The following is a 16,778-nucleotide window of genomic DNA, read 5'->3' on the forward strand; positions in this document are numbered from 1 at the left end:
CAATGTCATTAAAAAAAATCTGGGGGAATACTGTGAATACTGGGCAGCCCAGGGGAAAAATAGAAGGAAATAATGGCTACATGTAACCTGTGGGATGAAACAGCCTTTCTTGCACTTGGTAGTCCCAGCAGTGCTTGGCTTATTGGTACAGAACAAAAGTGATGTTACAGTGATATCTATCTATCTATCTATCTATCTATCTATCTATCTATCTATCTATCTACCTACCTACCTACCTATTGCCTTTGGTATCTCACATTCATTTAGTACCTTTTCCTTCACATCGAGTGAAATAATCTTTCTACTTTTTTCTCCCTAGTGAATTTATTGGACTCACGATCAGTAATGGGAGATCTTGGATGGATCGCATATCCAAAGAATGGGGTAAGTCTCTGGGGTGCCATATATTGTTTTCATGAACCAGGTTCCTTTTGAAACTTGGACTTATCCAATGCCATTTTCCAGCAGTAAGAATCGAAGGTAATTTCAGCACTTTGTGAGAAGCTGCTGTGCTGCCAGCCATCCTAGTATTTCGTGCTCCCTATTTCTGAGTGATGAGAAGTTCTGGGCCACATTAAAAGGTTTTCCTTTCTTTTGGATATGAAAGTACTGGAGGTGCAGCAGGCCTTATTTGCTTTGGTTGCATATGTTCAGCACAGTAGAAGCAAATCGGAGCCAATGTAGTGTAATGGTCTGAATTTTGTACTAGGATTGGCTGTGCTAGCTAAGGTAAATGAGATTTGCAATTCAACAACATACAGAGGGCTGTGTGAAGCAAATAGGATAGAGTGGGAGACGATTCATTGCCATATAAGCCTATATCAATGAATAATATAATTTATAGTTTCACTTTGAGATCAGAGAGAGGTTTGGAGGAGTTTATTGGAATATGGAGTGCACCCTTGGGATTGTTGGACATGACTGCAGAAGCTGCCCTCTCGATGCTTACAGGATTGGATCGGATCCCCCCCCCCCCCCCCCCGGTATGCCTTGAAATAACTCTTATGGTGACCCTGTTCTAGGGTTTTCTTGGCAAGATTTATTGTGCTGTAATTCAAACTCCCATCTCCCAGAGTCCTAACCCAGAGTCCTAGCCCAGTATGTATTTCAATTCAATCAGACAGTGTGGTATAGCTATACCACACTGTCTGATGGAATTGAAATACATACTGCAATATTTTGCTGTCTCCAGGAATATATAATGCAGTTGTTTTTGTTGTGTATCATTCAGGGCAACTGTAGTCTGACACTGTGTACAGAGGAATAGGTAAAATTGCTAGATCGTGAAATTTGATGAATCTTGGTTGACTTAATGAGTAGAGAGATGCTCTATCACAATCCAAAAATGCAATGAAAAAAACATGGCAACTATGTTCTTTTTCTTTCTCGTGCTCTTTTTCTTTCTCATGCACCAGACTGTGCTACACTGGGAGTAAATCTACTAAACAATGAAGAATGATCTTAGTAGGCTGCACTACCAAATGGCAGATTTTTCTCCTTTATAATTGCAAGATTTTGATTGGAGGTAGTTTTTATGAAAAATGTCCTATGAGATTTTGACTGTTGGCAGCAGCAGTCATAGCAATGAAGCTTTTGAAGGGAAAGAAACAAGGCAGGGACTCAGAGACATGCTGGGTGATGGAAGAGAATCTGTTCAGTTCTGAAATTAGAAAAAGGACTGCTGAAGTGCAATAGGAGGGGGGATGAAACTTTGATGATAAGAATATCAGAACAGCGTGGCAGAAGGGTGGAGCAATGCATATTAATTAAGATAGGATGAAAAAAGTACTTCACAAAATATCTGCATTCACCCTTCACCACAGCCCTGTTCAGGGGCCCATTCACATCAGTGTTATAGTGCTATTATTTCACTTTAACTGTCTTGGATTTTTCCTAGGGAATGCTGGGATTGGCAGTTTAGGGGGGCATTAAGAATTCTTAAGAATGCAACTACAATCCCCACATTTCATCCAATTCCCTAGGATGGAACCATGGTAGTTAAAAAGGAATAATAGTGCTATATTTCTGTAGTGTTACTGAACCCAAGGCATTCTAAATAATATATATATATATATATATATATATATATATATATATATATATATAGGAGCCTTGGTGGCACAGTGGGTAAATGCCTGTACTGCAGCCATTCACTCAAAACCACAAGGTTGCGAGTTCAAGACCAGCAAAAGGGCCCAAGCTCGACTCAGGCTTGCATCCTTCCGAGGTCGCTAAAATGAGTACCCAGACTGTTGGGGGCAAATTAGCTTACTTGCTAATTAGCTTACTTGATGTTCACCGCTATGATCTTTGGAATAGCGGTATATAAATAAAACAAATTATTATTATTATTATTATTAATTTTATATATATATATATATATATATATATATTATTTCTATCCCGCTTTTTGCTAGGCAGTCAAAGCGGTGTACAACAAGTTAAAATACATCTATCTATATATATATATAATGCCCCCCCTAAAACAAGATTAAACAGTATAAGATTAAAAACTACATATTAAAAACTAGCTAATCCAAATAATCATCATCATGGGCAGAGTTCACTAGATGGGAAGTCTTATTTGTGGCCGAGTATTTTATTCCAGGAAGGCCTGCCAGAAGAGATCCATCTTAATGACTTTTTTAAAGCTCCCTAGATTGGTAATTTGACAGATCTCGTCCGGCAGGCCATTCCATAAGTTGGGAGTGGCTGCAGAAAATGTCCTGTAGCATTGTGCCATCACCATAAATGGGCTGAGTCCTATTGGGTTCTCCAAGCTCATAGTCTGAGAAATCATCTTTGAGGCTAATTGTTACTGTATGCATTTGAAGAGATAATGCTTGTGTGAGTATGAATGGTGGAGATGGTGACTATAATAATAATAATTAAAAAACCATTACAAACAATCTCATAGGTAAAATTCAATAGTACAAAAATTCTAAAAACAATCATACAACATATATATCCAGGATAGGCAGAGAATCGATGGCATCAGAGATACAAACTTTATTGTTCAGGGGGGAAGGCGTGACAAAAGATAAAGGTTTTAAGGCTCTTTTTAAATGATTCCAGGGGGGTCATAAGACGGAGCTCATCGGGAAGACTATTCCAGATCTTCGGGGCTGCTAATGAAAAGGCCATCTGGGATGTAGCAATGTACTTGGAAGATGGTATTTCCAACAGGTTCTTCCTGGATGTTCTAAGTGTGCGGCGCGGATTATATGGGGAGATGTGGTCCCTCAAGTAACTCGGGCCCAAGCCATATAGGGCTTTATAGTTAATAATCAACACCTTGTATTGTTCTCGGAAGCGGATGGGCAGCCAGTGAAGATCTTTCAAAATAAGTGTTATATGTTCAAACCTGGATGCACCAGTGACCAATCTGGCTTGTACTAATTGAAGCTTCCCGGTTTGGTACAAGGGTAGCCCCATGTAGAGCACATTACAGAAATCTAAGCGAGAGGTTACACCAGAGCATGTACCACTGTTTCAAGGTCCTTTCAGCCCAGGTAGGGTCGCAGTTGGAGTATCAACCGAAGTTGATAGCAAGCACTTCTGACTGTCGCATCTACTTGAAATGTTAACTGCAGGGACGAGTCCAGAAGTACTCCTAGACTGCGAACTTCGTCCTTCAGGGGAAGTGTGACCCTGTTCAGGACAGGTGGATAAATTTCCTTCCCCGGGCCTGGGGAACCTATCACCAGTACTTCTGTTTTCTCTAGATTCAGACTGAGTTTGTTTTCCCTCATCCAGCCCATTACTGACGCCAAACGGGCATTCAGAGGAGAGACGCCATCCTTAGACACTGCATCAGTCGGAGACACAGAGAAACATATTTGGGTATCATCAGCATACTGATAACACCGTGCCCTGTGTCTCCAGATGATCTCTCCCAGCGGTTTCATGTAAATGTTAATGCTATGGTACCCATGGCTCCATGCAGCTCTTGTTATGGCTGTCTCCTAGACTGTGCAACATACCATAGAATACTGGTCAACAGGGAGTAGTTTTCTTCAGTGAAAAATGAGTTATAGTTATGTTATGTTAATACAGGACATTTTCCTTATGTGATAAGATTATGTGATATGTCTCTCAACAATGTGATAGTTTATGTGATTTGTTGAATCTCCTTGTGGAGTTTATAAATGGCCTCTGGAGAAAATGTTGTTAAATTTAAAAAAGATTTAGATAAAAATGTGAGATCTATATGAGAATCAGTTTAGACAACGTCACTGTAGCATCTATAAAATAATGTGCTTAGACATTGTAAAATCTCTTATTAGGATGTGCCTTGTTAATGAAATGTCTATGTGAGATAATGATCCTCCCCAAGGGAAGAATATAAATGTATATATAATGTTTATTTAATAAGTAAGGAAGATTACAAAGTCCTCTGGTTATTTTCCCAACATAAAATATCCTGAAATTTGAGAATCTTAAGAGAAATGTTGACATTAATATGCCTACTGGACAATACTGGTGTTTATAAGTTTGGAAGCTCAGGTGACCAAAATGGTAAACAAGAAGGAAGTCCAGCTAGATACAGGTTAACTGACAAAGGACAATGAACCTTCAATCTTCATAAAGACAGGGGAAACAAAACCTGTTTCATTATATAGCAGTTGGGTATATGGATTTTCATCTAGCTTTTACATCAAATCACTGTTAAAATTGCTTTGGGGTCATGGTATGCATCCATGATTGTTACATGCACTAAAATTTCCACATATCTCTCAATGCAGGCTAGTTCTTTTCAGAGTATAGCTATACAAACCTGAGTCTCTTGAAACTATACTTTTCAATTAATGTTGAAAAGAAGCCAATGACCTGATTTTATTTTAATAATTTTATATAAACTTTGGCCCATTTTGCATCTATTTTCAGTAAGTGCTTGTGATTGGCATCCCTGTCACCTCATCCTTTTTGCACTACTGTGGTCATGTTGTATAGTAGAAAGCACACTTTGGAGTGTTCCCGTCAGTCATATTATTGCTGCTGTAATGCTGCAAAATCACATGTTGAGATGCTGCCCAGATTTACTGTAAATGTCCCAAAGGCTGCACTGTGCATATAAAAGATTTAACATCATCTGCAGGGCTGTGCTCACTGTTGCTTTTTTGCTCTGTCCTGTGACAAAACTGTCAGAAGGATTGCTCTAGAAATAGGAGGTAGTATTAGTGGTTATGCAGGGTAAATACTATCCTATGAAGAATAATATATACAGTTATTTTTTAAAAAAGTTAAAACTTAAAGAGGATTTATGTGGCTTTCTATTTGGATTTGAATTGTAAGATGACATTGAGATAACAGAAATATAACAAGGATGTTTCCTTCCTTCACTCTCCTAAAGTACCTTTTTAGTTTCGAAGTTCATTCCTTAGTCAACTAGTCTGATTTTTGGAATATATAGAAGGTACAGGCATTTTTCAAGAGTTAGTAGCCATCTCTAAGATCCAGCATCTTTAATATACACAGTACTGTTTGCATAGATATCTGAAATGGTTGTATTTGCTGGTGAAAAAACTCTAGGAAAATAAATGGAAGAATTTTTGTGTATACTTAATAATACCTGCTCAGACTTTGGCCAGGTATCACTATTTATAACTGTTCTTAAAAAAAAAAAAAGTCAGACAGATCAATGACAAATTCTGTACAAGAGGATCTGGGTGCAACAAATATTCCTAAGGATGTAGAGTTTTGTTTCCTCGGAGAAAGAGGGAGAATTCTGTTTCCAGTTTTTCATCTGGCTTGAACCACCGAATTTTGCCTATGGTGCTGCAGCTTTTAATGTTGTATGGCATAATGCCACATGCATACAGTGACTGGTAGGGTTCTATAATTGTTCTTGATGATTTGCCAGTAAATCAGTTATTAATTTGAAGGCTTTGACATAGTTACAAATTACTGCAGAAATGCACATACATTTGTTATGTCACAGATCTTTTTAGGCAGTCCCCCTAAAGTTATAACCACCAATATAATTTTATGAGATCAGTCTTTCTCTTTCTCTTTCTTGTTTACAATGTATTTTTGTTCTGATGTCAGATTAAATTATGAAGTCTTTTAATATAATTTTAATAGTGGTTTATCTGCTTTTTATCTCCTTTGGTAATTCTGAGACATTTAAAATCCATTCAAGGATAGGATCTTATTCCTAAGAGACCTGATTAAATTCTGAGCCTGGGAATCTTAGTCCAACCCATCTAACTTTCTCTGTGTTCTGTCCTCTTTCAGCTTCCAAATGGTTACAGTAAATTTGACACAGTCTTTATGAGCCATATCAGAAAGAGTTAGTCATTGCCCAGAATTCTGTCAGTGACATACACAGGATTAAATTGTGATACATGTGGTGAGTTAGTTTTATGTAACACTTGAATCCCTCTGATGGTAGTGGAAGCAGAGTTGTGCATGCACAACCATTATGCATATGGTAGCACATTAAAGTACATGGGGTAGCATGCAAATGCACATTGCCATTGTGCATTGTAGTCACACAACAGGCTGTCAGCCAAGTGCCTTGATCATGTGTCTACATAAAATGTGCTACATTGATAAAAGTGATGCGCTGTAGAATCTCGATCATGGATCACAAGTGATAGTCCTTATGTACCTTCCTGTGTGGTAGTTGTAGACAAGACCTCTTCCGGTTGCTGGTGGTATCTTCTCTGCTGCCTTTCCATGCCTACTCACAGCTGATCTAGAATGAAGTAGCACCTTTTGGTCTTTGCTAACGGGTGACAAATTGTTCAGACTTGTTCATACAATGGTCTCAGGTGCCACTTTGTTTTTAGACAGTCAGTATGGTCCCTTCTGCTTCAAGAGAAGGCTCAGGATCTATCCAGAAAAGGCTAGGATCTCCCACTTCAGTTATTAAATTTTTCTTGGGGCAAACAAACAATGTGGTGCAAGAGTGAGGAAAGAACTGGTAGAAGAAAATCCATTGTTAATCTGTTATGTTCAGATTTGTCAGAAGTGGGGCAAATGATATCAGAACTAATGGCAGCCCAGAAATCTCCTGACAGAGTTTTCTTTATTAAAGTGGCTCATTTGGTAGCATCCTAATCGTCTTTATCATGCAGAAGTGCTAAAAATTACAAGAATCTGGCTTTCCTTGTTTGTCTAGGCTTATTGCAGCCTGGATAATAATATAATAATAATAAGTCAGTGTCCCCTGCTGTGTTAACAATGTTAATTAAATCTGGTTAAATGCTTGACAAGTTGTTTTCTTTCTGAATTATAATATTATATCATTACGTGATTAGAGCAGAAAAATCTTTTAAATAGATTTGAAAACCATGGTGAAGCAATATTTAGAAATATTCTTTTTCTTGCTACAGAAAATTTATGCATGCACACATATAAGGATGATAAATCTTGACATTTTAAAGCAAGGAAAAATAGGATTCTACAATAAAGTGATCCCAAACTCCATGGATAGTATCCAGAGGACGTTTGTCACGATTTAGGAGATTATTGCACAAAGTTTCCTTCCTGATGCTGTTGTGTTGACATTGCCTTAAGTCATCAGTACCTTTAAAAGTCTCTAGCTGGGGTTCCTTTTGACGACCCTGGAATGCTCAAGAAGTTGGTGATCAGTTGTAGATCTTTGCCACAAGACAGAGAAAACCAGTTCATCCAGACATTCTTAATAACTAGAAAAAGTTTTGGGTATTAAAATACTGCTATTGATGTACTTTTAAAGATCAACACAATATGACACACTGACATCCCTGCCTCCTTTTACAGATAAGTGTTTATTGATATTTATTGTAGCAACAAACTTTTTTTAATTTCTTGTTTCCAATGGTAGATTCATTCTTTGCTAAATGTGAATGTATAATTAATGCAGTGCTTTTATAATGAAGTAGAAATAATTCATGACCATAAAAGGTCTCTTAATTAATAGTTGCATGTTGAATTCCCCTTCCTATGCAAAAGGGAAGTGCAGCAGAGTCTTGCTGGTGGTTTTGCCCCTGGCCCTCATTATCCACATACATGTTTCCTGGTCCCATTCATCCACAAATTGCTCATGGGTGTCCAAACAGGGGAACCCTGTAAGTGAAGAAGCCAGCTGGCTCTCAGAAATATTGTTCTGTAAGCTACCGCATGTAAACACTGATAAGAAAAAAACACAATAATTAGTAGAGGAACATCGCCAGCCAAAACATGGTGGATACAGTATATATGTATTTTAACATTTTTATCCTGACCATATTTCCTTGAGAGAAAACCAGGACATTGGGATGGCAGAAACAGGATGGCGACATGTAATATTCTGTAATAAAGTAAGATGATAACAAAAGTTTTATTATGTGAACCTATTGAGCTCACAATTAGTCTTCAGTGACAGAACTCATACAAAAATTTAGGTAGACATAGAGGTGGACTGTATTTCATCATAGTCATAACATGAATATTTCTCCAATGAAATAATCTTATGTAGCAGATTTCAGTCTTTCAACAGCTTATCACAGAACGTCTCATACTCCATGACACATTTTTTTTTGACAACCACATTTTCAAACAGGGATCTTCAAACAATTTTCACAACACAACAGGGCATTTGCCTTGAAAATAGACCAAATTGACATTTATATTAAATGACAGGATGGTCTGGAAATATGAAAAAAAAATGGTACTGTCCCATTTAAAATGGTATGTATAGTCAGCCTAAGCAAACACAACTAAAAAGTCATTAAATGATAAAAAAATGGAGATCATCACAATGAAGCAGAGATTGACAGAGTGCAATCCATGGGCCAGATGTGCCCCTCGAGGCTGTACTAGCAAACTCTACCCCCTAGAGCCTATGCTATACCAGTGCAATTCTACTGGATGTTAACCATACAATTGTGCTGGAGAACTAGAAGTTCCTGGAGAAAACACTTCTCTAGGCATTTGTAGATCATCCAGCATGATTCTATGGTCAACCTGAACATGGAGTTGCACTGGAGGACCTGGAGAGCCCAAGAGAGGTGTTCGCTTATGTAAAAAAATAGTATTTTTAAATTCTTTTATCCTTCCTCTTCTCACAAGTAACTAGTAACAGTTAACTCCATTCCATGTAACAAAGTATGGCTCAAACTTGTTTTGGAGCCCTCAAACCTCCCTTGATTTCATAGATTTTTTTTCTGCCCCCCCAGAAGGGGCGAACTACAACTCTTAGAAGCTTCTAGGACAGGAGTGGTAGGTTGAGGGGCATAATAGAAGACAGTGGAGGGCTGCACTCCCTTACTAAACTCTATTGCAAAGAAACATTCAAAGTGTGTACAAAATTATGTATACCCACGTCAAAAAAACAAACCAAAAAACAAACACTGAAAGTATAGGATTCTTTTCAGAAATATGGTGTGCACAAGGCAGATTTTAGTCTTTGATTTTATTTTGATTTCTGCAAAGCTCACAGGGTTTACTAAAACAAAGTATTTTATAGCTCTCTAGTCCATAAAGGTTTCTTTCCCCCCACCCTATTCATTTTCAGCTTCAGACAGGAGATTTTATCAAGTGGAGCTTTAGGATGGTATGACTATTGTGTGCCAGGAAGTGCTCAGGAAGGTGTCTCAGAGAGCATCATCATGGCATCTCCAATAAGCTTGGGAGGTTAAAGAAATTTTTATAGCTTAATCAAAGCAGAAGAAAGCCATCAACCACTTTATTGTTGCTGTTGTTGTGCACCCTCATTGATTTATAGCTTTACAAGTGTATGCACAATTTAAAAATGCTTCTGACATTCTCTTTCTCTGAAAAGAGGATTTTCCTTTCTTCCTTTCCCCCTCCTTTTCTTCTTCTTCTCTATTATTATTATATTTATTTATATTCCAGCTTTCCCCTCCTTTGGGACTCAAGGTGGGTTACAATATATATTTTTTTAAAAGTCACAAAATAATAAAAAGTGAAAAAGTGAAAGGAAACAGAGATGAATTTAGATATGTAGTTATGTTTGAAAACTTTTCATGATCATACAAGCTTGGAGCAGCTTGCCAATAAAAACATGAACAGAATCCCTCCCCTAATTCTTTAGGTGCATTCTTTAGATGTGACAGATCTTGGGCATAACCATCTGCTGGGGCGGGTGAGCAGAAACTCTTGCCTTCCGCACAACATGCAGAACTGGCTGTGCTTGTGCAATGTGTTATTAATGCAGCTCACGATATTCAGGCAGAGAAGACTTCAGTGTTTATTAGGGGATATATAATCATTTAAGCCTGACTAAGCCTCAAAGCCCTAATGCGGGTGTTTGGCCAACAGAAATGAGATGTAAATTTGCACTGAATAGCCACTGATTACAGAAGGATGATTAATGAAAGATTTTGAACTTGATTTATGATTGCAGTTGTCAAGGCCTTAGCCATGATTGTAATATTATCTGTGTGAAATGCTCTTGGCAAATTAGAGATGAGGGAGACGGGGTGAAACAGTAGATACTGCGTAAAAGTCTGCCGCATTGTGTGTTTCAGCTGCTGTCTTCTGCTGAACATCTCATGGCTTCGGCTTTTTGTTTCTGGGTGTCAGAGGACTGCTGAACACAAAGGCCTGAGACCATTTGGTTCCAATCCAATCCAGAGTAGATTAGACCTGAGTGGTGAGTTAACACATAGGTAGATCTTGCTGAATTTAGTTGGTCCACTTTAGGTGTGGTATTTATAGTAAGATTCAGACCAACCAGAAAGACCTACAAATTCGGAAGCAATGGGACAGCTGGACTACAGTGAATGAATAACGGTGGTGTACAGACCGGCACTTTGTGCCTGCCTGTGGGTGGAGCCCCGGCACAGCATCTGCACACTGGATGCTGTGACTCCACCCCATTGTGTCATGACGCTGCATGCCCATCTAGACAGCATGCGGCATCATGGCATGACCCTGGTGCTACATCTAGATGATAAAGTGCTGAAAGGGCTTCGCAAAGCCGCACCGCCACAGCTCCTTTAGAGGGCACAAAAAGAAGCCACTTTTTGTGGCTCCTTTTTTGTGCTCTAGAGGCCGGATCAGTGCTGCGGCATGTAGTTGCTGCGGCACCAATCTGGCCACTAAAGGGGCAGCTGCATGCCACCCATCTGTACAGTCCCTATGTCTGTTTATTTTTACATGCATAGTAGTAGTAGGCTTCAACTAACTTGCTTGAATAGTGTTTTATTAGAAGATATGGGGGGGGTTAAATTAAATACATCTGTGCAATCTTTTTTAGTAGACCCTTGAGATAGCGGTGTGTTGGCCAGGCATAAATATGTTGTTGCCCACAGCTTCTTCCCCTGAGAGACAAGGTGCTGCCCGTGATCTTGTGCTTCAGCATGAGGTTAAGAGAAAATACTTCGTACTTTCCACATCTCTCTTTGCAAGCTTGAAGTGCATGTGTGTGTTTGAGAAAATGAGCCTCCATCCCATTCCCCCAACTGTTCATAGCCAGAATGGGGCTGGAGAGGTTTGTTTTGCATCTAAGCCTAATCGGTTCTCCAAGCTCCAAATGCTGATCTAGCACACTGGTAGAGCATGGACACGTTCCTCCGTTTGAGCATGGTGCCAATGGATGTCCTGCCCCTTTTTATACTTCCCTCATGGGGGAAGTGAATTTAGTTTTAAAAATTTGTTCTGTGGGTGGTTTTATCCTTCCTCATCCATGGCATGGTAGGCCCAGTCCAAATTGGCCTTCCACTGTGTGCTCACTTACAAGTAAATACTCCTCTTCCTCCTCAAATCATCTTTGAACAAGATGCTTGGTACCTGATGTGGCATGTAATGTACTGTTAAATTCTTGGAAACAAACGTAGGAAGCCAGCTCTACATAGGAACTTGGATAAACCTCTGCTCATTTGCTACATTAGTTTCTTTACATCTCCCCCAGCTGTCTCTTGTCACAGTTAAACTCCTGTATATCTCTAAACCCCCTTTTGCTATTACCATTCACCCCCTCTCATCAAGTTAAACCCCATGACCCTGCTCCAGAAATCTGATCATTGGCTTTTCCTTCCCTTTCATATTCTGTGCACCTCTTGTCCAGTTTCAGCACTGTACTTTTCTTTGTATCAGTGCCCTTTCTTGTGGTCTTTACTTCTTCACCTTTATTTTCTTCATATTGTGTGCTAATGTCATCTGCTGCTTTAATGCTTGGGCCATAGTATTCTGCTTCTCAGCAGTGTCCTTATGTTTCAAACTTCCAGAGCATTACCATGATGTCACTTCTTTCTTCTTTTGTCAAAATCTCTCCTCAAAATCTGTCTTTTCTGTGAAGATTTTGGCTTTGCCTTTTAGTCCTTGTGTGTATCTACAATGAAGCTCAACTGGGTGTTACTAAATTTGTTCATATTCATCTCTTGTCAGTCTATATTCATCTCCTCTACTTTTATCTTCCCTTCTGATGAAATCTTGATTGTAAGTTTCATGGGGCAGGGGCCATTTTTCTCCTGTATTAATTCACTGTGCAGAGTGCAGGTACATTTGAGTAACTATTATAACTATGATTAATGACAATAAGATAATCTGAGCCTTATGTTTCTCTTTTTCCTTTGATTGCCTTACATGCTCCAAGTACCCATTTTGAGCATAAAACTCCAGTGCTGCCTCTGTTTTACAATCCCTAGCTCATATTCATCCTCTCATCTGGATCCAGATTACAATATGTGGCTTGGGCCTACCATGCAATGGGTAGTGACATTTCTGATTGCAGGTATAGTTATCAGATTGTGAAATTTGATATTCGCTGAATGAATCTCAGCTCACTTTAGTAAGGAGAGAAGGCACCCCAGAGATAAGCTTCAATTATCTGAAAGTTTTTCTCTTATTGTGGATTAAATATAGCTGTAAAACTATTAGAGCTATTGTGTCAGGTTTTCTTTGAAATGAGGAAGGAGAAAGCAGGAAATAGAATACCCGGTGAAAGCTAATACATTAAGTAAGGTCCTTGGAAGAAGCTTGAAGAGACCTTGGATTTTCTATACAGGATTTTAGGCTGCTGAGTGGTGTTAGCCTATTTAAATAAATAATTGAGTTATTAATCACTTGCTGGCTAAACAATTAGTCTTAGTTGAATCAATAAAAAAATTATGTTGGTACTCTAGTAGAACTGTGTTGTCAAAACAAATAATATTTCAGTCAGAAAAGCCAAAGTATACCATCAGCCCAACCACATTTCTCCTTCTCACCCCAGTTGACATCATGTGTGTTGCATTAGCATTCTGCCAAGCTGTGTCCATGGCCATTATTTTTAGACAGAGCTGTTCATCACTTACTGGACTTTTAGATAGGACTGTTCATCACTCACTGAAACCTGGTGGGATGAGTCTCATGATTGGAATGTAGTAATAGACAAGTATAACCTATTTCAAAAAAATAGAATGAGCAAGAAAGGAGGAGGAGTAGCATTATATGCCAAAGATGTTTACACCTATGAAGAGACCCATGACTTAAATCCTGGAAGCTAGGTTGAAAGCTTCTGGGTAGAAATAAAGGAGACAGAAACAACAGGGATGCCATAGTGGGAATCTACTACAGATATCCAAGACGCACTGAGGATTTGGATGATGGCTTCCTGGAACAATGACCAAACATTCAGAAAGAAGAGAGGTAGTAGTGAGAGATTTCAACTATCCTGATATTTGTTGGAAGACAATTATTAGGTACAACAAATGCCTCACTTGCCTTGCAGTCAGTTTCATTGTCCAGAGGATGGATGAGGCAACAAGCCAATCACCTGTTTTGGATCTGATCCCAACCTACATGATGACCTGGTTAATAGTGTGCACGTGGGGGGGGGGGGGGAATCCTTATGTTGAAATTACTATGTTCTCCTGGAGTTTCTTATACAGTGGAAAGGGGAAGCCAAGAGTAGTCAAACACACATTCCAGACTTTTAAGAAAGCTGTTTTTAGTAATCTTGGGAAAACTTTGGAGGCTCCAGAGACTAGGACACAGAGCAATACCTTCAAGCTACAGGAAAAGAGATTCCACTTAAACATTATTCTTATTCTTATTATTAAGCTTTATTTATAGAGTGCTGTCAATTTACACAGCACTGTACATACAATCAGTTAAAAATAAAATAAAATAAAATAAACCTGCCTAAGGTGTACATTCTACTAAAATAATTTAACAAAATACATGTTAATACATATTAACATTAAATAATAAAATATAGCAAGCAACTAATAAAAATAAAACTACAATAACAGTCAAGTGGTCTCGGGGAACGCTTCCCTGAACGAATGTTGGAGTCTCAAGCCCTCAACAATAGAAGTCACAATCACTCCCTACATGCCGTCACTCCAATCTGGCATTTCCATGGCGCAAAAAGTCAATCGTTAGTTACAAAATTTGTAACTAAGTACACTGTACTGGGGATATTGTATTGTAGCTTGATGTTTATGTGTATTTTTAGCAGAAGGAGGGAGGGTTAAGGGGATTAGGGAAATTTTATTATTGTCTGTATGCCTGTTTTATTGGACTGTTGTTACCCGCCTAGATCCCGGAAGGGAGAGGCGGAATATAAATAAATAAATAAATAAATAAATAAATAAATTATTATTATTATTACCTCAAACGTCATATTTAGCGGCTTTTCCTGCAGCCTCCACGAGCTTTTCTTGTTGAACTTGTGAAGATTATTCTTTTAATCTGCTTATCCTCCAAAATTCAAGGTATTCTATTGTGTGTGTATGTGTGTGAGAAAACACACCTGATGGTGGTGGGAATGATAAATAGCTCAATATAGATATCTTATCTGAGGAAGACAAATAGAATCTGAAGGAAGTCTGAAAGCCATTGCAGTCTCAAAGCAGTACCTTCAGTGGCTTCCTTGGTAGCTGTAACTTTTCCCTTGTTAAACTATCTGCAAACTCCAGATTGAGAATCACCCATCCCATTCCTTGAAGTACACGAAAGGAATACATTCTGATTCTCTTAAGCACACCCTTGTCTAAAAGTCACGGGTGTACAGGAGGCTAGTAGACATCTAGCAGCTAAAACATTTGAGAATGTCTCTGGGTGTTTGTCTTCATTGGATTGTGTGAATGTTTCATCAATGTTGGGGATTTTTTTTTTTAAATTATAGCAGCACGTTTCTCCCAGAGAAGTACTACTTAGGAATGCATTGTGGTGGCAGCTAATGAGAATCTGAACCCCAAGCTGCAACATAATGCTAGAGTTGGTCCCTTGATATTCAGTATGCAGTTGGCATCCCACGTAGAAATGAGCAAGTTCTATCAGCTGGTGCCCTCAGGTCTTATTAGATTTTTTAAAATGGGAAAATGCAATCCATATTTTAAATATTTATGGGCCTGAGTTGTTATATCTCTATTTTTTTTTAAAGTCCTATATTCCACCTGCTATTTTTGTTTAATAATGTATGTTATTAATACTTATCCAGTGGAGTGTGTCTGGTCCTAATTTCTGGTGCTATAGAATTGATCTCTTTCACTATATTTTTCAGAGGAATGTGTGTTTGGTTTGGATTGCATTATCCAGTTAACTCTGGCTGGGTCAGATGCAGGCTGCTCTGCAAACTGGGCTGTTTTTAAGCAGTGATAAAGCCAGGACAAGGTACATAACCACTTCAAGGTGACTTTAAAGAGTAAAGTTGAAGGAAATTCAAAATGGAAGGCAGAAAATGGGGTTCCTTGTATCCAAGATGTATATTAAACTCACTCACTGAGCAAGGGGGCTATTTTACATGTCTTTTTGGAGTGACCACTGTGCCAGCCACTGCTGGCTTCCCAGCGTGTGGAGCAGTACACTTTGCAAATGGGCACATTCCCAATTTTATATTTTAACTGTCAGGGAATATCCTGCATCACCTCAAGTATACTGGGTAAATCTCCAGTCTGGATCAGTTGATGTCACTGTTAAACAAAATGCAGCGGGAAGGCAAGCCATGCCACAAAATCATGAATATTTAACATATTGCCAGCCTGCCCCAGAAAAGGGTAATGCATTCATATTCTTGTCTGGACTCCTTGCTTATCACCACCATGTAGCAATTAGTCATTTAAAAAAATTTTTTACACAACTCCAGATTGGGGTGAAGGTAGACTTTGTCATACATTTGGCCCTTGATAACCCACTTCAGCTGGGATAGCTGAGATGTCTCTTGCCCTTCAGTTTGCTTTTAAAATAATGCACTGCTGATTTCCTACCTCTTGCACATTGTTCCTAGCCATTCAAGCAAACGCTTGCTTTGAAAGGAGTTGTTTATACATGCAGCTTTTTAAAATTAGCACTTGAACCTGAGGCTGGTCTGCCACATGCTGTGTGCTTTGTATTTTTAGTAGTATGTGTGATATTTTGCCTTTAACACTCTATTTATATCTGAAATGAGTTGTCTGTTTTCACATTGGCTGGCAAGAACTGTAAGCCTACCTTCTGTTTAACTCGCTAGCTCTTAGCCTCTGAACACATCCAGTACAGATATAGGTCTCTTATAAATGATTTAATGCTAAGTAATTGAAATGCATGTATGTTTTCTTTCTAAGGCTGTTGGGAGCTCGGGAGAAACATTTAACGCCAAATTAATGTCACATGTTTTTCTTGTTAATCCCACAGATAGTTCAGTTATATCATCTCAAAATGAAACATGGCAGAGTAAGATTGAAATGCGTGTAAATGCTTTTCAGATGTAATTTATATCTTAACTGTGGGTTTCTTTTCAAATAATTTTTCTTACATTTTTTAAAGGGAAGGTTTCCCTTAATAATTATTGGCTATGATGGCTAAATAGAATCTCCATATTGAGAAGCAGGCTGCCTCTAAATTCAGGGGCAAACTAAGGGAGATAAATGCAATATTTG

The 16,778-nt window shown here is 38.6% G+C and overlaps 1 protein-coding gene across 7 annotated transcripts in view; it reads left to right on the forward strand.

The window, feature by feature from the left end:
- EPHA5 (EPH receptor A5) overlaps positions 1 to 16,778 on the forward strand; it is a 289,060-nt gene that overhangs the window by 42,264 nt on the left and 230,018 nt on the right. For all 7 annotated transcript variants that reach the window (XM_089532330.1, XM_089532332.1, XM_089532331.1 and 4 more), the window contains exon 2: positions 320 to 384. In XM_089532330.1, coding sequence (XP_089388456.1) covers positions 320 to 384 — 65 coding nt within the window. The remainder of the gene's footprint in view (positions 1 to 319; positions 385 to 16,778) is intronic.

This window comes from Sceloporus occidentalis, unplaced genomic scaffold, assembly GCF_023333645.1.
Source record: "Sceloporus occidentalis isolate IW3139 unplaced genomic scaffold, rSceOcc1.0.p SCAF_7, whole genome shotgun sequence".
Taxonomy (NCBI): domain Eukaryota; kingdom Metazoa; phylum Chordata; class Lepidosauria; order Squamata; family Phrynosomatidae; genus Sceloporus; species Sceloporus occidentalis.